We start from the raw sequence: 27,555 nt of genomic DNA on the forward strand, positions 1-27,555 counted from the left end.
TTTATAATCATGTGGAAGACTTCTGGGGGAAGTCCCCACTCTCCCGGGTGGAGGTCGTGCTGAGGAAGTCTGCTTCCCAGTTGTCCACTCCCGGAATGAATACTGCTGACAGTGCTATCACATGATTTTCCGCCCAGCGAAGAATCCTTGCAGCTTCTGCCACTGCCCTCCTGCTTCTTGTGCCACCCTGTCTGTTTACGTGGGTGACTGCCGTGATGTTGTCCGACTGGATCAACACCGGCTGACCTTGAAGCAGAGGTCTTGCTAAGCTTAGAGCATTGTAAATGGCCCTTAGCTTCAGGATATTTATGTGAAGTGATGTCTCCAGGCTTGACCATAAGCCCTGGATATTTCTTCCCTGTGTGACTGCTCCCCAGCCTCGCAGGCTGGCATCCGTGGTCACCAGGACCCAGTCCTGAATGCCGAATCTGCGGCCCTCTAGAAGATGAGCACTCTGCAACCACCACAGGAGGGACACCCTTGTCCTTGGTGACAGGGTTATCCGCTGATGCATCTGAAGATGCGACCCGGACCATTTGTCCAGCAGGTCCCACTGGAAAGTTCTTGCGTGGAATCTGCCGAATAGGATTGCTTCGTAGGAAGCCACCATTTTACCCAGAACCCTTGTGCATTGATGCACTGAGACTTGGCTCGGTTTTAGGAGGTTCCTGACTAGCTCGGATAACTCCCTGGCTTTCCCCTCCGGGAGAAACACCTTTTTCTGGACTGTGTCCAGGATCATCCCTAGGAACAGAAGACAAGTCGTCGGAACCAGCTGCGATTTTGGAATATTGAGAATCCAATCGTGCTGCCGCAACACTACCTGAGATAGTGCTACACCGACCTCCAACTGTTCCCTGGATCTTACCCTTATCAGGGAATCGTCCAAGTAAGGGATAACTAAAATTCCCTTCCTTCGAAGGAATATCATCATTTCGGCCATTACCTTGGTAAAGACCCGGGGTGCCGTGGACCATCCATACGGCAGCGTCTGAACTGATAGTGACAGTTCTGTACCATAAACCTGAGGTACCCTTGGTGAGAAGGGTAAATTTTGACATGAAGGTAAGCATCCTTGATGTCCCGAGACATCATGTAGTCCCCTTCTTCCAGGTTCGCAATCACTGCTCTGAGTGACAATCTTGAATTTGAACCTCTGTATGTAAGTGTTCAAAGATTTTAGATTTAGAATCGGTCTCACCGAGCCGTCCGGCTTCGGTACCACAACAGTGTGGAATAATACCCCGTTCCCTGTTGCAGGAGGGGTACCTTGATTATCACCTGCTGGGAATACAGCTTGTGAATGGCTTCCAAAACTGTCTCCCTGTCAGAAGGAGACATCGGCAAAGCCGACTTTAGGAAAACGGCGAGGGGGAGACGTCTCGAATTCTAATTTGTACCCCTGAGATATCACCTGAAGGATCCAGGGGTCTACTTGCGAGTGAGCCCACTGCGCGCTGAAATTCATTGAGACGGGCCCCCCACCGTGCCTGATTCTGCTTGTAAAGCCCCAGCGTCATACTGAGGGCTTGGCAGAGGCGGGAGAGGGTTTCTGTTCCTGGGAACTGGCTGATTTCTGCAGCCTTTTTCCTCTCCCTCTGTCACGGGGCAGAAAAGAGGAACATTTTGCCCGCTTGTCCACGAAAAGACTGCGCCTGATAATACGGCGTCTTCTCATGTTGAGAGGCGACCTGGGGTACAAACGTGGATTTCCCAGCTGTTGCCGTGGCCACCAGGTCTGAAAGACCGACCCCAAATAACTCCTCCCCTTATTAAGGCAATACTTCCAAATGCCGTTTGGAATACGCATCACCTGACCACTGACGTGTCCATAACCCTCTACTGGTAGAAATGGACAACGCACTTAGACTTGATGCCAGTCGGCAAATATTCCGCTGTGCACCACGCATATATAGAAATGCATCTTTTAAATGCTCTATAGGCAAAAATATACTGTCCCTATCTAGGGTATCAATATTTCAGTCAGGGAATCCGACCACGCCAACCCAGCACTGCACATCCAGGCTGAGGCGATTGCTGGTCGCAGTATAACACCAGTATGTGTGTAAATACATTTTAGGATACCCTCCTGCTTTCTATCAGCAGGATCCTTAAGGGCGGCCATCTCAGGAGAGGGTAGAGCCCTTACAAGCGTGTGAGCGCTTTATCCACCCTAGGGGGTGTTTCCAACGCACCCTAACCTCTGGCGGGAAAGGATATAATGCCAATAACATTTTAGAAATTATCAGTTGTTATCGGGGGAAAACCACGCATCATCACACACCTCATTTAATTTCTCAGATTCAGGAAAACTACAGGTAGTTTTTCCTCACCGAACATAATACCCCTTTTTGGTGGTACTCGTATTATCAGAAATGTGTAAAACATTTTTCATTGCCTCAATCATGTAACGTGTGGCCCTACTGGAAGTCACATTCGTCTCTTCACCGTCGACACTGGAGTCAGTATCCGTGTCGGCGTCTATATCTGCCATCTGAGGTAACGGGCGCTTTAGAGCCCCTGACGGCCTATGAGACGTCTGGACAGGCACAAGCTGAGTAGCCGGCTGTCTCATGTCAACCACTGTCTTTTATACAGAGCTGACACTGTCACGTAATTCCTTCCAACAGTTCATCCACTCAGGTGTCGACCCCCTAGGGGGTGACATCACTATTACAGGCAATCTGCTCCGTCTCCACATCATTTTTCTCCTCATACATGTCGACACAAACGTACCGACATACAGCACACACACAGGGAATGCTCTGATAGAGGACAGGACCCCACTAGCCCTTTGGGGAGACAGAGGGAGAGTTTGCCAGCACACACCAAAGCGCTATATATATACAGGGATAACCTTATATAAGTGTTTTTCCCCTTATAGCTGCTGTATTGTTAATACTGCGCCTAATTAGTGCCCCCCTCTCTTTTTTAACCCTTTCTGTAGTGTAGTGACTGCAGGGGAGAGCCAGGGGAGCTTCCCTCCAACGGAGCTGTGAGGGAAAATGGCGCCAGTGTGCTGAGGAGATAGGCTCCGCCCCTTTTTCGCTGACTTTTCTCCTGCTTTTTTATGGATTCTGGCAGGGGTTAAAATTAATCCATATAGCCCTGGGGGCTATATGTGATGTATTTTCGCCAGCCAAGGTGTTTTTATTGCTGCTCAGGGCGCCCCCCCCTAGCGCCCTGCACCCTCAGTGACCGAAGTGTGCTGAGGAGCAATGGCGCACAGCTGCAGTGCTGTGCGCTACCTTGGTGAAGACAGGATGTCTTCTGCCGCCAATTTTCCGGACCTCTTCTGTCTTCTGGCTCTGTAAGGGGGTTGGCGGCGCGGCTCTGGGACCCATCCATGGCTGGGCCTGTGATCGTCCCTCTGGAGCTAATGTCCAGTAGCCTAAGAAGCCCAATCCACTCTGCACGCAGGTGAGTTCGCTTCTTCTCCCCTTAGTCCCTCGATGCAGTGAGCCTGTTGCCAGCAGGTCTCACTGAAAATAAAAAACCTAAACTAAAACTTTCACTAAGAAGCTCAGGAGAGCCCCTAGTGTGCACCCTTCTCGTTCGGGCACAAAGATCTAACTGAGGCTTGGAGGAGGGTCATGGGGGGAGGAGCCAGTGCACACCAGGTAGTACTAAAGCTTTCTTTAGATGTGCCCAGTCTCCTGCGGAGCCGCTATTCCCCATGGTCCTTACGGAGTCCCCAGCATCCACTTAGGACGTTAGAGAAAGAGGATTTTGGTACTTACCGATAAATCCATTTCTCCGAATCCTCTAGGGGACACTGGAGTCCTATACAGTAGGGGTGTGACGCTTGCAACCGTAGGTGTGGCACAATCTATAATTAGCATTGTCTGCACAGCCGGCTCCTCCCCCTTCACATCCCTCCTCCCTCAGTTTGGAAAATTTGACCGAGAGAATAGGACATGACACTATAGCACATGGTGAGGAACCGAACCGTACAACCTACCAAACAGCATCCAAGAAACTCTTAACTGAAAAACTATCGCTGTTTGTACAAACTTTTTGAACAGGAAGTTTGAACGCAGCAGGTTGACAGCACCGAGGCGGGCGTCCAGTGTCCCCTAGAGGATTCAGAGAAATGAATTTATCGGTAAGTACCAAAATCCTCTTTTCTCTTTCATCCACTAGGGGACACTGGAGTCCTATACAGTAGGGGATGTCCCAAAGTTATCCCCCAGGGAGGGAGTGCTGTCGGTGGCCTGCAAAACTAAATGTCCGAACTTAGAGTCTCTGGACGCAAAAGTATCAAACCTGTAAAATTTTGCGAACGTGTGGGCTGAGGACCACGTCGCCGCTCTGCAAAGTTGAGTAGTGGAAGCACCTCTGGCAGCCGCCCCTGAGGCACCCACTGATCGGGTGGTATGAGCACCCGTCTGAACCAGAACCTGTTTTCCACAGGAAATATAAGCTTGCCGAATGGCAAGTCTAATCCATCTAGACAAATACTGCTTAGATGCTGGCCAACCCTTCGTTGGCCCATCCTTAAAACAAACAAAAGGTCCGACTTTCTGAAAGACGACGTAACCTGTACGTATACCCGTAAAGCTCGGACAACATCCAAGGACACGTCCCCATCTGCGAGATCCTGGAAAGATGGTACCACAATTGGCTGGTTTACGTGAAACCCTGAAACAACCTTAGGAAGGAAATCTGCTCTTGTATGGAGTTCTGCCCTATCCTCATGAAAAATTAAAAAGGGACTCTTACACGATAAGGCTCCCAACCCAGAAACCCGCCTGGCCGAAGCCAAGACAAGCATTATTGTGACCGTCCAAGAGAGATATTTCAGGTATGTTCTTGCCAACGGCTCAAAAGTTGGTGATCACAAAAATTCCGACATCAAATTTACGTCCCAAGGCGCAGTGGGAGTACGAAAAAGGAGGTTGGTCCTCCGAACCCCCTGTAAAAAAGGTTTGAACCTCTGGCAAGGATGCCAACGGCCGTTGAAATAGGATGGAGAGAACCGAAACTTGAGCCTTCAGAGAGCCCAGCCTCAGTCCTACCTCCAGACCGGCCGAAAGGAAAAGTAGAAGTCTGGATAAGTGAAAGATCATCGAATTCCACCCACGTTCTTGACACCAGTCCATGGTTTCAATAGCCACGCTGTTAAACGCAACCTGTTCAGGTCTGGGTGTTGGAATGGTCCCTGAGATCGCAGGTCCTCTCTCTGAGGTAACCGTCAAGGATCTTCCGCTAGTAACCCTCGCAGGTCTGAGTACCAGCTCCTGCAGGGCCAATCTGGTGCGGTTAGAACCGCCCACACTCGCTCTCATTTTAACCTTTTCAGAAACCTGGGTATGAGTTGGAAAGGTGGAAAAATGTAAAACGTTCCTGTAACACCAAGGAAGCATTAATGCGTCCACTCCATCTGCTGCTGGATCTCTTGTCCTGGACACATATCTGGGCAGCTGATTGTATTGCCGAGACGCCATTAGATTGACATGAGGTAGACCCCATCTCCTCACCACCATGTAAAAAAATCCGTGGATGTAGGCACCACTCTCCCGGATGCATGTCCTTGTGACAGATAATCTGCTTCCTAGTTCTCCACACCTGGAATGAACACTGCCGAGAGGATGATGTTTCGCCTTTCGGCTCACAACTATATCTGTGTGGCTTCCTTTAACGCCACCCTGCACCTTGTTCCTCCTTGACGGTTTATGTACGCCGTCGTCGTGACATTGTCCGACTGCATCTTTATGTGTTGACCCATGACTAGGTCTTCGGCTAAGAAAATTGCATTGTAAACTGCTCTTAGTTTGAGAATGTTTATAGGTAGGCTGCTCTCCAGTAGCGTTCTCTAAGACGGCACCCCAACCTCTGAGACGGCACCCCAACCTCTGAGACAGGCGTCTGTTGTCAGGATCCTCCAATCCCAAATGCCGAATCTCTTGCCTGCTGCGAGATTCCTGTGCAACGAACACCAAAGTAAGGAGGTTCGTATGTGCGGTGGAAGTCGCATTCTTCGATGTAGAAGCCAGTGTGACCCCGCTCCCTGAGCAATGAGGTTCATCTATAATGGTCGGGAATGAAGTCTGCCGTACTGGAGAGCTTCGACAGACGCCACCATCATCCCGAGAAGTTGCACACAGAGGTATAGAGAAACCGTTTGTGACCTCAGTACCTGAGCCACTAATCTCTGTAGGTCCTGGACCTTGTTCTCTGGTAGGAATACGCTCAATTGTACAGTGTCCAAGATGAGACCGAGGAATTGAATCTGTTGAGTAGGCATGAGGTTGGATTTCTGGAAATTCACAATCCACCCATGTTGAATGAGAAATTGATGAGATGTCTGAACATCCTTGATCAACTGTTCCCGAGAGGATGCCTTGATTAGTATATCGTCTAGATAAGGTCTAATCGTGACCCTCAATAGTCTAGATTCTGCAATCATGATTGCCATGATCTTCGTAAAGATTCTTGGGGCCGATGATAGACTGAACGGCACGGCCCTGAATTGGTAGTGACCAGTCACCAGTGCGAACCTTATGTAAGCATGGTGAGGGGCCCAGATTGGGATATGCAGGATATGCATCCTTTATGTCCATGGATACCCTGAACTCGCCTTGTTCTAAGCCTGCACTGGATTGGTTCCATCTTTAATCTGTAGACCCTTAGAAACCGGTTTAAAACTTTGAAATACAATATCGACCTGACCGTCCCGTCTGGCTTTGGCACGACAAAAAGATTGGAATAGAGACCCGTTCCTCTCAGAGGCGGGAACCGCAATAATGACCTCTGACCATAGCAATTTTTGAATTGCTGGCCGTAGTGCTTTTGCTTTCTGAGGGCGCCGAGAAAATCCCATTGTAAAAAAAAAAACTGACTGTTAGGCCTCTGTGGAAAATCCAGTTTGTACCCCTGGGAGATTAGGTCGTTTATCCAAGGTTCTGGTGCAGTGTTGGCCCAGATGTCCCGAAAACCTTCCAGACGTGCTCCACCAAGGGGGATCCCAGGTGAGCCAGGAGACCGTCCTCCCACGGTCTTGTCAGCAGGTTTATCATGCTTTCTGGCTGCTGCCTGTGAGCGGCCTCTACCTCTGCCCCCACGTACTTGTGTACCGAAACCTCTTCCTCAGGCTTGCAAGGACAGCGATCTAAATGAATTAAACGCTGGTCCTGAATAACCTCTCCTAACCTGTGGAGTGGCTCTTGTATAAGGAGTAGGCAGAAAAGAGGACGTCCCTGCTGTAGCTTGCGAAATCCACTTGTCCAACTCTGGACCAAAAAGCATCTCACCCCCAAAGGGGATGGATTCTACCGCCCTCTTGGTGTCAGAGTCTCCCCGCCATTCTCTGTACGTCTAGCCGATATGGCTGATGCAGAGATGTGCAATGTTAGCCTGCGAATATCCTTAGAGGCTTGACGCAAGTATGAAGCTGATTCTCGAATGTGTTCCGCCAGTTGGGTAACTTCTTTCAAGCCATTTTCCCCCTCAATAGCCTGTACAATACGTCCAGACCATGTTCCCCTGGCCTTGTTAACCCAAGCGCAGATGACCGTAGGTCTCTGTTTCTGGTACAAAAATTGACTTAAAGGCTGTGTCAACCTCAAAGTCGTTACATTAGGTAATGGTAAGATTGTCGTCTTTGACAACCTTCCTAGGGAAACATCCACTACCGGTGGAGTCTCGCACTTATCCATTACACCCTTAGGTAGGGAAATAAGTTACTTGAAACACTGTTCAAAAATTGAAAATGTTTGTCAGTCTCCTCCATTTGAGATTGGAGGGATTTAGGAATGGGAAACGCTGCTGAACGCGGCATTTGGGATTCGAACAATTCGAATTCTTCTGGCTCCTTTACTTCTGCTACCTTAAAGTTTAGGATCTCCTTCACCGCTTCGCTTAAAGAATCAAGACCCGAGATTGCCGTGTCCTCTTCTGGAAAATCGGCATCTAGTTTAGATTCAATGAACTCACCTTCCTCTGAATCAATGAGAAGAACCCTTTCCTCCTCTGCTTCCGGTACAAGAGGATGAGGCCTTTTAACTGCCTTGCACACATTCGTTACTGCTTGTGCGGGCGGCGTTAACCTGATGAGAACGTCTTCCATCGTCTTTGAGAATCCTGCAGCCCTGATTGTTGCGTGCAGGATTCCGCCATCTCATTGGAGATTCTATCTTATTCTTCCATGACCTAGTCGGAGCACTGCTCCCAGGTGGAACGTCCTTGTCTAATCAGGAATCGCACACCTCGGAGCTGTCACCCGCGTGCTCTTCCCGTTACATGCAAACATAATAGGTCTTGGTTGGTGTTTTAGACATGTTGACTAAACCCCTTACCAGACTGTGTCGCAGCGCTTTCACCCTTTAAACTAGGAAGAGAAAGACTCTGATAGATGACGGAAGCAAAAGGTATTGACTTGCCTGGCTGGAAATATCTCTATATTGTAGAGAAGAAAAAATAAAACAAAAAAAAAATAATTTCTTTTGTCTTTACACCAGCCGACTTGCAAATTCCTCACACCCAACTGTAAGTGAGCTACGGTGTTAGAGTTGGCTTCACTTGCTTCCTCGTATTTTCTGTAGGCTCTTTGTAATAGAGTTCCTTTGAAAATAAATCATAATCATATTATATTCTTCAGTCATTATAACATTTCACCAGCTGTCTTACTATTAATCTATAATAGGGGGAGGTGCACTCCATGCTCCTCAGTTTTTCTGGTGCCTGCATGAATTTTAAGATCGCCGCCAATTAAAAATTTTGGCTGTATGGCCGTGTCTTCTGCTGAAGGGAGCCTAACTTGCTGTTACTGACCGCCCTGTATGTGCGCTGCAGAACTACTCTGTCTCCGCTGGTCGGCGCGCGCCAGGACCGCTCTCCTCCTCCTCTCCCCAGGTCCCGTAGCGGCACCTGCTGACAGGGGATATCGGCCTGCCCCACATAGACCGCTGTCCGGCGCGCCGCTGTGGGGATCTGATTAGTGATCAAATATAGCGGCCTCTATGCTAGCAAAGCCCAATAAAGCCCCATAGGAAAATAATAAAAATAAAAAAACCAAAAACCTAATGCTACTTGTAATCCTAGGTCTTAAAACAACCAGTACTCACAGTTGTGCCTTGAGAGATGCAGACCCCTCTAGTAGGAATCCTTGTCTCTCAATCCTGAACCTTGTCCTCCTTTTATTAGGGGGACGCAGCTTTCTCTTCTGGTAAAGCCTGCACCCCCTTTCATTTAGGTGGGATTGGGCATTTACAGTTTTGTCTTTTAAAACCTGCACCCTCCCTTTAGTAAGGAGGCATTGGGCCAGTCATAAATGACTAAAATAAATAAATACATACATACATACATACATAAAACTTCATGGAGCAGGAGCTCCCTTCTGTGCTTGTACCTCCTCTGCACAATTTTCTAAACTGAGGGAGGAGGGATGTGAAGGGGGAAGGGGGAAGAACCGGCTGTGCAGACAATGCTAATTTTAGATTGTGCCACACCTCCGGTTGCAAGCTTCACACCCCTACTGTATAGGACTCCAGTGTCCCCTAGTGGATGAAAAATAAACATGCAAGGTTACAGTGCAGACATTGCATTGCATTATGCATAGACATAGATATGACTAGTCTGGACTGCACACTACTCATTCGCTGTAGGCATCATCGCAAACACACAAGTGTCTGATTAAAAAGGCTGCTGCATTACTCTGTGTCACAGATAATACCCAGTAAGGCTGACCCATCTTCCTTACTGATAGGGTACAGACCAAAGTTCAGCACACTACACCCCCTATAACTATCTCACTTAGGTTATGGAGGGGGTAGAAATGTTTCTTTAAGGCTAGTACAAACAAATCAAGGTTCAATTTACACAGTTTAGGATTCCACCCTATCCTCATGGAGATTCGGAGACCATACCTGTCTGGCGCACGTGTCCTGCTCCTCAGCAGCACTACACAACTCCGTAATACTGGTACAGCGGCTGTTCCTGCAACAGAAGGTACAGATTGGAGGAACTTTCTTTACTTTACTTCACTCAATATGTAAACTCTATGAAATAGTGCGTATATACACACACATTAGACTGTCCTGGTATTTGGAAATACAAATGCTGTACAATACAGGACAGATAATGCAGATGAAAAATAATATAATCACAAGCAGTGTAAGATTACTTAATACTGAACATGACAAATGAAGAATATTTCTATAGCACAGTACTCACTAAGCAAATACTACTACCGTATACAGAAGAGAACAAATCTCACATTATGAATTTTATCAGCAACTCTGAGATTCTCTTTGCAGATTGGGCAATACTGCTATCTGGTTCATTGAAGGACCGTGCATTCTGCTCAATATATCTCACTTCCCAGACCAGGGCAGAGACCCTCCTGCAATAAACAAACCGCACAGAAACATGAACCTAGGCACAACCATCAAACTAGGTGGGCACATAGAACCACTTCCAATTTAGAGGAACACGTAGCTCAACCTTTACTGTAATGTGATTTTAACAACATTTATTTGTTTATTGGAAAAGACTGTCGCCATTACATAAAGATTAGGTTTAAAGGAAACAAGAGTCAGCGTGGAAACACCTCTTACCGGTAAAAACGGTTCACAAGCCTCATTCGGACTGTGCCAAGATCTGTAGGGTAAGGAACCACCTTGCAGTAGTCTGGGTAGGCATTTAAATCAACAGGAGCAGAAAAGGGGGCAGCAAAATCTGTGACATAAAACAGGCGGCATATATTTATAACAGAACTTAAACCAAGATAGTGTGCGAGCAAGTGTGTGTGCGCGAGTGTGTGTGTGTGTGTGTGTGTGTGTGTGTGTGTGTGTGTGTGTGTGTGTGTGTGTGTGTGTGTGTGTGAGAATTAAAGATGAGCTTTGGATACTTGCTGATTAGGATAGTCATTCATGAATAAAAATGACATAGGGGATCTATGGGCAACATTAATTTGTTAGCAGTTTAATATAACCCATCGCGCCTCTGTAGGAGATAACGCCTATGTGCCCAGTCTTACAGAGGCAGCTACTGACAAAATAGGAGGAAAAGAAAACAATGACCACTAGAGGTACTAATATATGTACTGCTCTGACGTTCCTCATTCTATGAAGGTAATCCAGAGAGTGAAGATCATTTGCTCATTCCCGCAACAAGCAGACCATTCACCCTCCCCAATTCATGGTTGGCGTTCTCCCTAACCTGTTTTCTAAGTGCTCTCTGGGTGCTGCGCTGTTATCGTTGTTTTTGTAAATGTTATTGTTCATTGTTAAAATGTACTTGACAAAAGTCACTCAGATAGTGAATTGAGGATTCTTATTCAATTCCTGAACACACAGAAACTAATCATAAATTATAGGAGTATGTTGATGTAAGAAAGCGGTATAAAATGTTCAGGAATGGACCAACTATCATGCATGAAAAAGATTGACTGGGATGCTCATCATTTGTCACTGTTTTGAGAGGGAGGTTTTAGATCATTCATCGAATAGTCCAAATTTTGCGCCAAGAGACTTTCACCTTTTCACTAAAGTTCAAAAAATTTCTGGGCAGAAAACGTTTTGGAAGTGATGAGGAGTTGAAGCTTGCAGTCAGTAACTGGTTCAATAGACTGCAAGTAGCAGATTACATAAAGGGGATTCTGAAGTTTGTGGACAGATATGATATGCTAAAATGAAGGAGGAGATTATGTAGAAAAATAGACAAAAGGTACTCTTTGATAAAAGCTAAAAAAAAATAGGATTTTGGTACTTACCAGGTAAATCCTTTTCTTTGAATCCATAGGGGGCACTGGAGTACTCTTGGGATATGGACGTGCGTAGCAGGGAAGGCACATTTAAATATTTAAATGTGTAACCCTCCCCTTCCATCCTCCATACTCCCAGGATCCTCAGTGTTTTTTACTGAGCCGAATAGGAGCGACAGAGAGGTGAACAATGGAGAATTACATATAACATTATAATATAACGGTCAACACTAAAGTTGACACCTAACATAACGGACAACTAGAAAGTTGACACGATAATGGAAAATCTCTATAACATCAGAATTAGATGGTTATAACGTGTTACCATAAGGTTTCCTGAACTTACCACAAGCTAGTGAAAAACTGCTCTGGGTGGGCGTCCAGTGCCCCCTATGGATTCAAAGAAAAGGATTTACCTGGTAAGTACCAAAATCCTATTTTCTTTTTCATCCACTAGGGGTCACTGAAGTACTCTTGGGACGTACCAAAGTTTCCCCCTTGGGCGGGAGAGCCGTTTGGCACCTGTAACACTAGACGGGCAAAGCTAGAAGCTGATGCCGCCAATGTATCAAACTTGTAAAAGCGCACAACCTGTGCACTGATGACCATGTAGCCGTACGGTATCGTAGAAGCTCCACGACTTGCTACCGATGAAGTTCCCACAGAACCTGTGGAGTAAACTGAACTGATGTAGGCTGTTGTAGCCTAGCATAAAGATAAGCCTGACGTATGGTCAGCTTACTCCATCTGGCCAAGGTCTGCTTGGAAGCTGTCCAACACATCTTGCCTTCCTCTTAGAGAAACAACAATGCCTGCGTTTTACGAACTGTTGTTGTTCGGCTTACATAAACGCGTAGTGCGCGTACCACATGCAAAGTAGGTGGAGTTCCTGTACGTTCAGATAATACCTGAACTACGATTGGAAGATACTAACTAAAGGTAAGAAAAACGGAAGTTGCAAAAATTCCGCTCTAGAATCATGAAATCTTAAAGACGGTGGCTTGCAAAACAAGGCACCCAATTGTGAAACACTCCTTGCTGAAGCTACGGCTAGGCAAAATACTGTTTCCTAAGGTAGAAATTCAACAATCCCGTGTTGTAAGGGTTCATAATTAGAACTGTGCGAAATTTTAACAACAGATTGAAATTTCATGGCGCTGTAGGCGGTGTAAATGGAGGAACAATACCTTGCAGAAAAGAGTAAACTGTTGGCAAAAACCAAATACCTTTGAAAGTAAACTGCATCTTAATTTAGGTAAATGTAGTCCTCTAACCTAGTCTTTAACAACAGCAAAAGACGAGAAACCCTGAAGGAAATCAGCCACTTCTGAACTTCACACCAGCCTATACAAGCTTGCCAAATACTGACAATGAGCTGCTGTAACTGGTTTTCTAGAGCTTAACATGGGTGGCAATACCGATTTTGAAATGCCCTCTTGACTTGAGAGAGAGACGGTTTTCACTGCCACCCTGTCCAACAGGTTAAAGGAACTGACCCTGTTGTATTTGGTCTGGCCATAGCGCAGCGACCCTAGATGGGCTGAGAGTAAACCGCGGAAAACCGAAACCCCGCTTGTAAAGCCCATAAGGTACCACTAGCATGACTGGTGTGGACTGTCGTTTGATCCGCATTCTCCAGCAAAGAATCGGTTTAAACAGTGGAAAAGATACCCGTATGTGCCACGCTATGGTGAGATCATCCACTGGCAGTGCCTTTGGATTGTTTTATGTGAACATCTATCGAGTGTTTGTTGATGTTGTCGAGAAGCCCTTAGATCTAGTTGTTTGATGATGTTGTCAAGAAGCCATTAGATCTATTTGTGGGTAACTGCACCTCTGGACTAATATCTACAACATCTCTGAGTTTATGGCCATCCCTGTGGATGAAAATCCTGAAGAATGAGAAACTGTACTTGAGTAGTCGACTTCTGGAATGAAACTCTGCCGACAATTTCACATGAGGAGGCTCGTCACAAATTAGGGTGCAAACCTTTCCCGCAGCTTGTGTGGTGATTTATGTGACTGCCATCGCGATGCTGACTGGACGTGAATCACCTGAGACTGGAGCATGTGAACTTCCTGTCACCGTGTATTGTACATTGACTTGAGTTCCAGGACATTTATTGTCAGTAATCCTTCCAGGTGTGAAAGACTAAGTAGGATTACCAGCCCCCCAAACTCTGAGACTTGCATCCGGCAATTGAATTAGATAAGTCCAGACTCGGACCAATCTCCCCGCGGTGAGATAGCTTATGTGGTGCAACGAGAATAGAGATACTCTGGCCCTTAGATATAAGCGCACTATTTACCGAATCGGTAGCCAAAGGTCTGATCACTGTGCGAGAAGAATAATTGTAAGAGATAGTAAATGCCACTTACGAAGTAGAGTACTTGTAAAGACGGCCCTATGTTCCCTAACAGTCACATGCACAAGTGCACCAAGACTTCCTGTGGATGGAGTCTAAAATGTAGTAGAGAACTAATACTCTGTGCTATTTGTTTCTTAGGGATTGAATTCTTTGACACGAAACCCGGCTTGATTTGGAAAGTTGTCAATGCAAACTTGCTGTACTAGCACATTGTACGTTAGTAATGTATTTTGAAGGAGCAGTTGTTGAGCCGGAGCTTTGATGAGCAGGTCATCTAAGTACAGAACCATTATCACTATCCGGGATCTGAGAACAACGATTATCACAGACATCACCCTTGTGACTACCCGAGGCGCTGAGAGAGGCCAAACAGTAGTGTTTGAAAGTAATAATGGTTTTGTTGTCCTGCAACCGTTTAAGTATGCCTGATGTAGTGGCTAAAAAGTGAAGTACACATCCTTGAGCTTCAGTGAGAATCCGAGGTCTGAGGTTGTAAACCTGCAATCACTGACTGCATGAATTCCATCTTAAATAAGTAGTAAGTACGTACTGATTGAGCCTGTTTAGGATCAATATGGATTATGACCGAGCCGTCCGGCTGTGGTACTGCAAAAAGAGAGTAATAACCTTGAATGTACGAGAGACTGAGCATCGGTCTACAGAATTGCCTGTGTGTCCTCTGACACAGCGAGGCTTATTAAGAATCTTGTCTTGACCAACCACCGCAAAGGTGGTAGACAATGGAACTCTGTGTTTTGACGACTAAATTGTGCATCCACCGATCTGTGGATTTCCGTAATAACGACCAAATAATAAAGTGGACAGTGGACTAGGCCACAGCCGACCATAAAACTTCAGAAGATTTGCTAACCCAAAAGAAGAAACGAGACCATTAACAGCGCGCCATGCCGGCTTGTCAGCAATCTTGTCCGAACGACAGTTAGTGGTTTATTGAAAACCACGTCCTCAACCACGTTGTAGTGAGTTGTAGGACTGCCTCGAAAGTGTAGTGTAAGAACTGGTGTGGCAATGGCCGTAAACGGACCTTCACTCCGAAGCGTGAGAACTTAATCTTCCTAATTAGGAGTAAATAACATATTGATGCGTCAGTAATGTTTATACGGACTCTGCCCCTGTGTAGGCCAAGTCTACGTTAACAACAAGCTTGACGCCGACCTCAGAGAACTAACCTGGCTGACATGTATAGCAGTCATGTGTAACTCCTCAGCTGATCGTGAGTAAGAAACCTTAGAAACTGTTCTGAGTCTAGATGTGGCTACCAACTACGTTGCATATGCCACTATCACGCCGGTAACCCAAACCCCAACTAAAAGCATATACCTTGCCTTTAGCAGAGCATGAATGTCCACTCTGACGGGTCAGTAAGATTAGATTTAGGTGGGTCTAGAAAGGCTTGACACCAAGAAATGCCATCATAGACTCTGGTATAAAGCTTAATAATAGAATTATAACAATGAAAAACCCAGACCCGCACGGGTTCTCGCTGTGTTCTAACCAATAAAAACGCCAGGATAGAAAAAGGTTCCATAGTGTCCTTAAAATTCAGCACCTTGCGCTGGACTGATGAGGTTATGACTGGCTGGCTAGGAATATTCCCTATGTGACTCGTGGCCGTGTGAGAAGTATAAGGTCTGGCATTGAATTATCTGACTGCAACACAGCTGAACTGGTAGCATGCGATGGTTACTGTTTATGTATTAATTATTTATATAGCGCACACCCATTTCGCCACGCTTTACAGGGAACATTTACCTTAGATGTAGCCGCCAAAATAGGATCAGGGTAGATGTCCGTATGCAGACTGGTATTCCCACTGCATGTGGATTCTCTTATGTTAAGTAAAATGTTCCAAACCTCGAAGAGTATTGCAGCTGACACACACTAATGTGTGACCAAATACCTAACACCACCCCGGCTCCTCTAGTGGGGAAGTGTTGTAGGACCGTCGAAACTTCCGGGACAAAGAAACAGGAAGTTGAGTTAAAATGGTGGCCAGCCATGTGCTTAGTGCTTACACCATATCTCAAGCATAAGAGAGAGAGAAGAAAAAAAAAATTAAATTACAGTAATGTTAATCACAACAGATCCTGTATACATTGCATACATTATATATTACAACATATATACGCAATATACCCATACGTAATATATTCCTCCTATTACATATATTACATGAAAAAGTACATGTAATAAACTCTGTGTCTATCTCATAACGAGATTCCTTGTTGTGCCGAGTATAATCCTCCCCCCTTGTCTCCTGCAATCTCCCCCTGTGCAGTGCTCCCTCCTCTCCCGCTGATCACAGCTATCAGGGAGCCGGAGAGCAGTGGGGAACGGAACAGAAGCCCAGCGGCGGCAGCCTGGCTGTCTGCGGCTGGGCTGAGAAATTGCCAGCGGGAGCGCACTGATCAGTGTGCGACCGCTGTATATAGAACGGCGTCCGGCCTGTCGGGGCTTCATTGGCGGCCAGCGGGCCGAGCATTGGCGGCCAGTGACCTCGGGCGCCAGCGCGGTTGAGGAAGGATTTCATCTGCGGTGATTAGGGAGTCGGGCGGCCAGCGGGTATCGAGCGGGCGGCCAGCGGGTATCGAGCGGGCGGCCAGCGGGTATCGAGCGGGCGGCCAGCGGGTATCGAGCGGGCGGCCAGCGGGTATCGAGCGGGCGGCCAGCAGGTATCGAGCGGGCGGCCAGCGGGTATCGAGCGGGCGGCCAGCGGGTATCGAGCGGGCGGCCAGCGGGTATCGAGCGGGCGGCCAGCGGGTATCGAGCGGGCGGGCAGCGGCAGAATCCTCCAAAGACCACGCTCCCTGCACCTGTGCTTGCTGGGAGCGTGCGGTACCACTGACCTTGCGGTAGCTGTAGAAGCTACCGTATGCATCACTCTCCTGGCGGCAGCAGCTCCGGAAGCGCCCGTTAGAAAAAATGACTCCTCTAAAATCACCTCCACCCAGCGTTCTCTGGAGTCTCATGTGGAGGAGATGGCCGCTCAATCACGGACCCTCACTTCTCTTTAAGTGGGGAAGGGATGGTATGCTGCCTGGCTGACACGGCCGTGCTTTTCCTACAAGCGCTCACGTGTCAGCAGCGGCTGGAGGTAGTGCAATTCCGGACCCACACTTCTTAGTAAGTGGGGAAGGGATTGACTGTAGAGAAAAATAAATTAAAAAGTAAAATCAAAATCGGGCTCGTGAGCCCATGATATGCTTCCCTGAGGCACATAAAAAACACTGAGGATCCTGGGAGTATGGAGGAGGGAAGGGGAGGGTTACACATTTAAATATTTAAATGTGCCTTCCCTGCTACGCACGTCCATATCCCAAGAGTACTCCAGTGACCCCTAGTGGATGAAAAAGAAAAAAGTATTTATTTATTTTTACATCCAAAATTGTCTTTACTTTCTGGATTACCCTTCTCAACCCAACTTCACCGGATCAAAAGTGCAAGCATTTATAGCAGGGGTGGGGAACATCCGGCCCGCGGCCCGTATAAGGCCTGCACAGCCTCTTCACCCGTACCGCGGCTCACCTAACCCAGGAAGGAGATGCCAGGCACCCACAGATTGTGTTACCAGCGGGCGCACTTTCCCTCAGCGGCAGCTGGAGCTCACTCTCGAGCTCCTGCTTCCGGCTCAGGCAGTGTGCGGCACTATGGGAGAGACGTCATGACGTCTCTCCCATAGATCCGAGGAGCGGGCAGCCAGACGGAGGTCAGCAAGATCTGGAAGCAGGAGCGGGGCTGGTGAGTTGTGTGTGTGTGTAAGCGGCGCTACCAGGGAGCACAACTACTCAGGGGCATAACTACTGACTGGGGGCATATGTACTGGGGCAGGCAAATTTTTAAGTTTATCATTTTTGTATGGCCCCCGAAGGATTTAATATCCAAATGGCCATAGGTAGAAAAAAGAACCCCTACCCCTGATTTATAATAACCATCATAACACCGTGTTTAAGTAGCAACCACTTTTCAATCTGTGCTATAATTGTGAAAAGTATAAAATTCAGCCATAAAAACCATAACCCCAAACCAGGGCTGTTTCTAGCCAATTTGGCCTCCCAGTGCGAGATTTAAAAAATGTGCCCCCCCCAATGACATAAAAAATCCCCCCCCCCCCCCCCCTAGATGAAAAACAAACAAACTTGCGCGCGCACCCGGCAAGGGATTAGTGGCCTCATCTAAATGGGTGTGGCCTCCTCTGAAAAAACTACCTCACAATCCAATTTTTGACCCGGCTCCAACAGATCACGACCACCACAGGAAAAAAAAATTCCACCATATTAAGCCCCACACAGTATTGCCCCCTGCACCATATTATGCCACACACCGCAATGCCCTTGATACATTAAATCCCCACACTACGGCAGGCAAGAGTCCCCATTTCACACATTACGGCAGGTGTCCCCATTTTACACATTGAGAGAGAGAGAGAGAGAGAGAGAGAGAGAATACTTACAGAGGCGATTACCGCTCTTCGGCCCGCCTCACCAGTCGCTCCTCGCGCCGGCCTTTCCCTCTTCCTAACTTGGATCCCCCTCTGTACTCCGCTCGGGGGGGAGGCAGGGGGGGGGGGGTTTCGCGGAGTGACGTGGTTGAGTCGTGACGTAACGACGCACCGCGTCATTCCGTGAAACTCCGCCCCCCGAGCGGGTTACTCGGGGAGAAATAGGAGGGGGACGCAGGGAGCCACAGTTAGTGCCGCGACGGGCGACCAGTGCGGTTGCACTGCTCGCCTGCCCCAAGAAACGGCCCTGCCCCAAACAAAAAGTAGACTCCATTTAGCACAGTAGGTTTATTGCAGCGTTTAAAACTAATTGAATTTCTTACCTAAATTAAGAAGCTGATCAATGCCACAAATAATTCGTTCACATTCACTGTCTTGATCCCCATTCCCCCATTCTCCCTCCTGGGGACGATAGTGCAAATTATCCTGCTCCTCCAGTGTTATGGAGACGCTGGATCCGGGTTCTACAGGTGGAACCACTGACAAGGTGGGAAAAGAATAATGAATTCACATTACTGCACAAGGGATGCTGGCTTACATTAGTGTACTCATTAGTGTAATTGTATGACAAAATAAAAAGTCTAGGAACAGGGCAAGTAGTGACTCACTAGAAAAATACACTTACTGTAAAACAGAACAGAAGACCAGCATGACAATCAAGACACTAAACTAAAGGTTCTGTCTCTAATGTTGGGTAAAGAAATTAATAGGAGATGTAAAACTGTTTTCACCTGAGAAACTATGCTTAGAAATAGTTACCTGCTAAGGGGCATTAATCTATATGAGCTACATAAATGAAGTATTTTAGAAAGATGACATACTATCAACAGGAATGGCTTCCATATCCCAAGGACTCAACCGTTCAATCTCTGCATTATCCCACCTGTGGAAGCAAGTGGTAGTCTTGGTAAGATATGGACAGTTTCTAGTAAAATGAACATAAGGAGAGAGAAACGTAGGTTACTTACTTCACAGTGTAACACTGGAACAGGCTGTCCGGATAATCCGCTTGGTATGGTTCTTGTTGCACAACGGTTCCAAACCACCAGGCATCATCTATAATAGAGCGGATCTTGTCACCTGGAAATGGAGTGTAGGACAAAACACAGCATTAATCACTGCTAGCTTGGAAACAGCGGAACACACTTGCACACAAGTTTAAATAAAACCACAAATGTATTTCTTAGAACTCATCTGAATTTAGGATGTAGAGACATTTTAGATCTTTAAAAACTTGTGGAAATGGATAAAAACAATTGCACAAAAGGAAGCATAGGGATTGGCCCAGGCAGATCAAAACCATGCCAAAATGAGAATTACTTTATAGAGAAAATGTAAACACAATGAAGAACATTTATGGAAACTAGTCCACAGGTAAATACTGTATAAACAGTATATTAATGTATTAACTGTGCAAACAGGTCCGGTATGCAATACTGGTGGTCAAGAGACATACTCCGGAATCCCGGTGGCAAGTGCAGCAAGTCCGCTCGCCACGCTTTGGGCACGGTGGCGAGCTTAGCTTGTAACACTTATATTCACCCTCGGGTAGTGGAGTGGACCACCACCCAAGTGGAAACTAGGAGCTTTGGTCGGGATTCCAACAGGCGGCATTTCGCCGGCTGTTGGGATTCCGGCATCGGTCTCCAGACCGCCGGTATCACGACAGCCGGTAAATTAACTGCATACCATGCAAACCCATAGCAAATGGACTTTACTCATAACAGACAGTAGAAAATTGAGCAAATGTCTGACTTCAATATATCCGCAGACAACGGGGGAACTTACCAGCTTGCCAGTTTGTGCGACAGGCACGATCATAAAACTGTCTCAAAACCAGGAAGTCTATTACGTCCGGCATGTCGTGATAGCTGGAGACAGAAACTCACACTCGGATACAGAAAACATTATAGCACAAATATATAATATTAATAACATGACTTTCTTTGACATAGTGTCAAACGTTTTCTTTAGTTTAAGTACTTAAAGGGGGAGGTGTATAAAACGATCTACAAAGGAAGGGTACAGAAGTTGCCCATAGAAACCCCGCACTCTAGTTATCATTTTAGAGACGGTACTTGATCAAAAAAAAAATAGCTAGAAGTTGAGTGGTCTTCATGGGCAACGTCCACTTGACTTCTTTAGAAGGTTTTATAGACCTTCACCAAAATCTCTTAAACTTTCAGTAAAGTAACACTATCTAGCAACCCAACATGCAAGTAACAGACACCCCAACATTGACTGGTCACAGAACGAAGGGTTATAGACAGACCCCAGGCTCCCAAAGCTAGGTAGGCATTACATTGCTAACAAACAGGGAGATCTCAATATTACATCTTCCTACAACCTGCAGTAACTCACACCATACCACCACCAGTAATACTCCAGAACTCTGATCAGCTTTATGAACCATCACAAAGCAGAGAATATGTTGGAACTGACAAAGACCAGGACAAGTAAGATCTAGAATTCAGCTATTTGATGGTCATGTGTCTTCTTCCAAAATAAAGAAAATTAGACCCATGTGGAGCTTTGTGACACAGGAACGGAAAGGATGACTGCTTAAGATGGGGCTAATTTTATAATGGGCCGATTCATAAAGAAGTAGCATGATCATTAACTCGTGAAGTGCAGATAAAGTACATTTCTGAGAACATGTCAGATGTGTTGGAAGGAGAATTTTTGTGGGACATTCGTACAAACTACTGGCAGCTCTGTACCAAAGGTAGCAGTATCCCAAAGATGGATTCAAAGAAGCAGATTTTAGGATACCAAAAATGTGTAAATGAACGCAATACCATGGCGCACACACATTCATCAGAAGTTCTTTTACTGGCATGTAATTAATTGGTGACATGTCTAAGCTCCATCACACATACAGGGGGGAATCCAAATGTTTGAAAAGTCGGTTGGGTGTCTTTTTTTCCCTGTCTATTAGATATGAAAAAACAGACACCCAACTGACTTTTCAAACAATTGAATACCCCCCACCGTGTCGCTCCCACGGTTGTGGGCATAGAGCATGCTTAAGACACTGGGGGCACGGATTGAGTTGGGGAAAAACTAACAAACCAGGCAAATCAAAGATGGACACAACCTGAAGGTAACTCAGAAATAACAAATCTGTGACTAGTATATGCCGTCCTGCTTTAATAGGGGGGCTTAATCAAACATACTTTGTGGTTAGGAGAGCCTTTTAGCTATGCTTCAGTAATAAACAGGTCATTGGATTAAAGCAGAGATAAACAAGCATACTTGAAGGTGAAGCACTGATCCGTAACCTTTCCAGTAACATGGTCAATCAAGGACAGCTTAAGACAGCACAAAGTGGGCGGCCCAATTTCATATCTGATCCCGACGATTTTCACCAATTCTTGGTCCTGGTCAAAAACAAATCATGTAGATCTCTCAAAGCCAAATTAAAATACTATCTGTAAATACAAATATCAATATACATCAGCAACTCCGTAGTGTAAAATAAAGATGGCCTTACCCTAAGCACACATTTTTTCCATGGCTCCTTCAAGGATTTCAAGATATGGAGGTTGCTGCGTCTGACAGCATTAATGTATGCTTCGTGGCCTTGCCGGAAGTAGACAACCTATAAATACAGCAATAAGGATTCCTTCAACTGTAATACATACGTCATTCCATGTATAGAAATCATTAACAGATGACAGGAATGATCCAGGTCTGGGCTCAAATCAGCCATCGAGGAGAAGACCAAAAAGCCCATTTGAGCCATAAATGCCACAATTAAACAATTCCCATTTTTTTCGTAACCTGTTAAAATTACTACTTTCTAAATGAATACTGAAAATAAAAAAATGGGATTTTGGTACTTACCGGTAAATCCATTTCTCCGATTCCAAAGGGGACACTGGTGCGAGAGCAATACCGAGGAAGTTTGTGGTTCCTTCTGGACGCCAAGATTTACCAGCTGCTGAAAAACTTGAGGATGCAATTCCCATTCGCCCGGATGCATATCCTGACAACTTAAGTAAATCGGCTTTCCAATTTTCCACTCCTGGTATGAACACTGCCGATATTGCTACTGCATACCTTTCGGCCCATAACAGGATCTTGGTTACCTCCTTCATAGCTGCCCTGCTGCGGGTTCCACCCTGACGATTTATGTATGCCACTGCTGTGGTATTGTCCGACTGCACGCATATTGCACGACCATCTAGGAGATGAAATCCCAATAGGAAAGCATTGTAGACCACTCTAAGTCCCAATATATTGATAGGCAGAGTCCGCTCTTGTGGAGTCCAAATGCCCAGGAATTGGAAATCCAGAGTCATTGCTCCCCATCCGCGGAGACTGGCATCGGTTGTTAGGAGTACCCAATCTGTGACAACCAAGGTTCTCCCCTTGGACAGATTTGTCGTGTTCAGTCACCAAAGCAGTGACAGACGAGTCCTGGGTCGTAGCTGAACTACCTGATGCATGAAAAGATGCAAACCTGACCACTGAGAAAGGAGATCTAGTTGAAGAGGCCGGGACACACTGCGTTGCTGAAGGACCCGACAAACCTATTCCTGAACGGACTGAATCTTCTCCTGAGGAAGAAAAACCCTCTGCTGCACAGTGTCCATGATCATACCTAGGAACTGAAGCCGGTGTCGGTTGCAAGTGAGATTTTTGGATATTGATGATCCAATCGTGTCTCACGAGAAAGGCTTGGGCTATGCTCAAGTCGTTTATCAATTTCTCTTCTGACAGGGCCCTTAGGAGTAGATTGTCCAAGTAAGGAACAATATTCACCCCTTGAGATCGTAATTGTGCCATCATTACTGACATGACCTTTGTAAAGACTCGAGGTGCTGAAGAAAGACCGAAAGGCAAGGCTTGGAATTGAAAATGTAAATCTTTTACCGCAAACCTGAGAAAACTCTGATGCGGAGGCCAAATTGGTATATGGAGATAAGCGTCCTTGATGTCTATTGACACAAGAAAATCCCCTGCCTCTAGACAGTTAATCACACAGCGCAGGGACTCCATCTTGAATTTGTATACTCTCTGAATTTGAAGGATCTTAATCCTTTTCTGAATGGGCCTCACCGAGCAGTCCAGCTTCGGTACCACAAATAAACTGGAATAAAATCCCCGTTTTTGTTGGTGGAGAGGGACTGGTACAATGACTCCTATCTCTAGAAGTCTTTGTATCACCTGGAGAAGGAAATCTTGACGTTCTTGTGAAACTGGTAAACCTGTTGTAAAAAATCTCTGAGGCGGCTTGAACTGGAAATCTAGTCTGTAACCGTGGCTTATGATATCTCTTACCCAGGCATCCGTGCAGGTCTCTGACCAAACCTGTTTGAAATTCAGTCAACGAGCTGCCACCCTGGGATCCCCCAGTAGGGAGGGTAGCCAGTCATGCTGTGGGTTTAGCGGCAGGATTAGGGTCCTATTGTAAGGCAACTGCGGTGCTGCACGACCTCGGCCTCTGTTACCTTTAAAAGAAGTGTTTCCTCCTCTGCCATGTCCTCTGAACTTTGATGGGACTCGAAAGGACCTACCAGAATAAGTCTTCCTGGGAGTTGGAGCTGTAGAGGGAAGATAGGTTGACTTACCACCAGTGGCTTTGGAGATCAGGGTATCCAGTTCTTGACCAAATAGGAACTCACCATTAAACGGTATTGCTTCAACACAATTCTTGGATTCAGCATCCGCTTGCCAATGCCTAAGCAAGAGCGCCCGGCGTGCCGAAATAGATAATGCAGATATCTTGGATACAATAGTTCCGTCATCCTTGGAAGCTTCACCTAAATAAACAGCAGATTCTCTGATATGTTCTGCCAGTGTAATCAATTGATCTGTAGAGAGACCCACTTGTAAACCTGTCGCTAATTGTTCTGCCCAGGCCTCTATAGCCTTATTAACCCAAAGACCCACCAAGGTAGGTCGAAGTAGTATCCTGCGTCGTCCTCAATAAATTCAGTGTCCGAGACCAGTTCAACCTCTCCCTCCTCTAAAGGACGTAAATCTTCAGCGTCTGAGTCATCAGACTGCAATACAACGGCCAATTGTCTCTTTTTTGAGACCGTCTGCGTAGAAAGGAAAGTCGGGGATTTAGACGCCCCCATAGTTTTCCTTAACCGCTCTACTAATCTGGCTAAACTCTGTGCCCAATCTGGTTCAGGTAGTGAAACCTGGGACCTGGAGGCTTCTCTATCTTTACGAGAAGCAGCTAGTTCCGCAGAAAGATCAGCCATAACCCCAGTCAGCTGAGCTAACCAAGTAGGAGTGGGGTCCTGTATAGTGACAGGACTCTCCACTGGGTTCGCTGACTCACATGAATCACAGTACAAGGAACCTTCAGTCTGTTGTGTGAGTTTAGCGGAGCACTTCTTACAGGCATATAGCTTCTGTGAAGCTTTTGAAGAAGTGCTCCTGCCCGTCATCCTGTCAAAGTCAGACAACGCACTAACACACGCAATATAAACAGAAAAGATCTTTAGAGAAGGGAGAGCATACAGGAGAAGGCCAGTCACAACTGCCCTATAATAGCTACAGAATGCTGCAACTACAACAGGAGACTCTGTTTATATTTAAATTTACGCCCCTTCTCGATTTCCCCCGTAACTCACGCTACCAGATGTCCCTGCGTGGTGAGTGAAAAGATGGCCACCGACTCGTGGACAGGACGACAGCCTGAAATGGCGCTGCAACATCGGGAAGGAGAAGCCGCCCGAAGCGTAGCTCCGCCCATATGCTCCACGCGCCAATTCTAAATCTGCACAAGAAGATTTACCGTGCAGCGGCGTGCGCTGTAGTACCGCCGCGTCTAGCTGGACGCTGTACTAGCGCTGGGGAGGGTGCCCTCCAAAAAATAATATTTTACTCACCGGTAAATCTATTTCTCGTAGTCCGTAGTGGATGCTGGGAACTCCGTAAGGACCATAGGGAATAGACGGGCTCCGCAGGAGACTGGGCACTCTATAAGAAAGATTAGGTACTATCTGGTGTGCACTGGCTCCTCCCACTATGACCCTCCTCCAGACCTCAAGTTAGGATACTGTGCCAGGAAGAGCTGACACAATAAGGAAAGGATATTGAATCCCGGGTAAGACTCATACCAGCCACACCAATCACACCGTACAACTCGTGATATTATACCCAGTTAAAAGTATGAAATATAACTGAGCCTCTCAACAGATGGCTCAACAATAACCCTTTAGTTAGGCAATAACTATATACAAGTATTGCAGACAATCCGCACTTGGGATGGGCGCCCAGCATCCACTACGGACTACGAGAAATAGAATTACCGGTGAGTAAAATCTTATTTTCTCTGACGTCCTAGTGGATGCTGGGAACTCCGTAAGGACCATGGGGATTACACCAAAGCTCCCAAACGGGCGGGAGAGTGCGGATGACTCTGCAGCACCGAATGAGAGAACTCCAGGTCCTCCTCAGCCAGGGTATCAAATTTGTAAAATTTAGCAAACGTGTTTGCCCCTGACCAAATTGCAGCTCGGCAAATTTGTAAAGCGGAGACCCCTCAGGCAGCCGCCCAAGATGAGCCCACCTTCCTTGTGGAATGGGCTTTTACTGATTTAGGATGCGGCAATCCAGCCGCAGAATGCGCCAGCAGAATTGTGCTACAAATCCAGCGAGCAATAGTCTGCTTAGAAGCAGGAGCACCCAGTTTGTTGGGTGCATACAGGATAAAAAGCGAGTCAGTTTTCCTGACTCCAGCCGTCCTGGAAACATAAATTTTCAAGGCCCTGACTACGTCCAGTAACTTGGAATCTTCCAAGTCCCTAGTAGCCGCAGGCACTACAATAGGTTGGTTCAAGTGAAAAGCTGATACCACCTTAGGGAGAAACTGGGGACGAGTCCTCAATTCTGCCCTATCCATATGGAAAATCAGATAAGGGCTTTTACATGACAAAGCCGCCAATTCTGACACACGCCTGGCCGAAGCCAAGGCCAATAACATGACCACTTTTCCACGTGAGATATTTCAAATCCACAGTTTTAAGTGGCTCAAACCAATGTGATTTCAGGGAACTCAACACCACGTTGAAATCCCAAGGTGCCACAGGAGGCACAAAAGGGAGCTGAACATGTAGCACTCCCTTTACAAATGTCTGAACTTCAGGCAGTGAAGCCAGTTTTTTCTGGAAGAAAATCGACAGAGCCGAAATCTGGACCTTAATGGAACCCAATTTTAGGCCCATAGTCACTCCCGACTGTAGGAAGTGCAGAAAACGACCCAGCTGAAATTCCTCAGTAGGGGCCTTCCTGGCCTAACATCACGCAACATATTTTCGCCAAATACGGTGATAATGGTTTGCGGTTACTTCTTTCCTAGCTTTTATCAGCGTAGGAATGACTTCCTCCGGAATGCCCTTTTCCTTTAGGATCCGGAATTCAATCACCATGCCGTCAAACGCAGCCGCGGTAAGTCTTGGAACAGACAGGGCCCCTGCTGTAGCAGATCCTGTCTGAGCGGTAGAGGCCATGGGTCCTCTGATTTCATTTCTTGAAGTTCTGGGTACCAAGCTCTTCTTGGCCAATCCGGAACCACGAGTATCGTTCTTACTCCTCGCCTTCTTATTATTCTCAGTACCTTTGGTATGAGAGGCAGAGGAGGGAACACATAAACCGACTGGTACACCCATGGTGTCACTAGAGCGTCCACAGCTATCGCCTGAGGGTCCCTTGACCTGGCGCAATATCTCTTAAGCTTTTTGTTGAGGCGGGACGCCATCATGTCCACCTGTGGCCTTTCCCAACGGTTTACCAACAGTAGGAAGACTTCTGGATGAAGTCCCCACTCTCCCCGGTGTAGGTCGTGTCTGCTGAGGAAGTCTGCTTCCCTGTTGTCCACTCCCGGAATGAACACTGCCGACAGTGCTATTATGTGATTTTCCGCCCATCGGAGAATCCTTGCGGCTTCTGCCATCGCCATCCTGCTTCTTGTGCCGCCCTGTCGGTTTACATGGGCGACT

General features: G+C 46.7%; 1 protein-coding gene across 2 annotated transcripts in view; it reads right to left on the reverse strand.

Annotated features, from left to right (window-relative positions):
* The window catches only part of BRWD1 (bromodomain and WD repeat domain containing 1), a 403,503-nt gene that overhangs the window by 81,997 nt on the left and 293,951 nt on the right, over positions 1-27,555 (reverse strand). For both annotated transcript variants that reach the window (XM_063956583.1, XM_063956584.1), the window contains exons 25-33: positions 22,086-22,193; positions 21,848-21,972; positions 20,381-20,463; positions 19,561-19,672; positions 19,414-19,475; positions 18,916-19,071; positions 10,557-10,677; positions 10,217-10,342; positions 9,867-9,936 (exon numbers count right to left, since the gene is read on the reverse strand). In XM_063956583.1, coding sequence (XP_063812653.1) covers positions 9,867-9,936; positions 10,217-10,342; positions 10,557-10,677; positions 18,916-19,071; positions 19,414-19,475; positions 19,561-19,672; positions 20,381-20,463; positions 21,848-21,972; positions 22,086-22,193 — 963 coding nt within the window. The remainder of the gene's footprint in view (positions 1-9,866; positions 9,937-10,216; positions 10,343-10,556; positions 10,678-18,915; positions 19,072-19,413; positions 19,476-19,560; positions 19,673-20,380; positions 20,464-21,847; positions 21,973-22,085; positions 22,194-27,555) is intronic.

Source organism: Pseudophryne corroboree, chromosome 2 (assembly GCF_028390025.1).
Source record: "Pseudophryne corroboree isolate aPseCor3 chromosome 2, aPseCor3.hap2, whole genome shotgun sequence".
NCBI lineage: Eukaryota > Metazoa > Chordata > Amphibia > Anura > Myobatrachidae > Pseudophryne > Pseudophryne corroboree.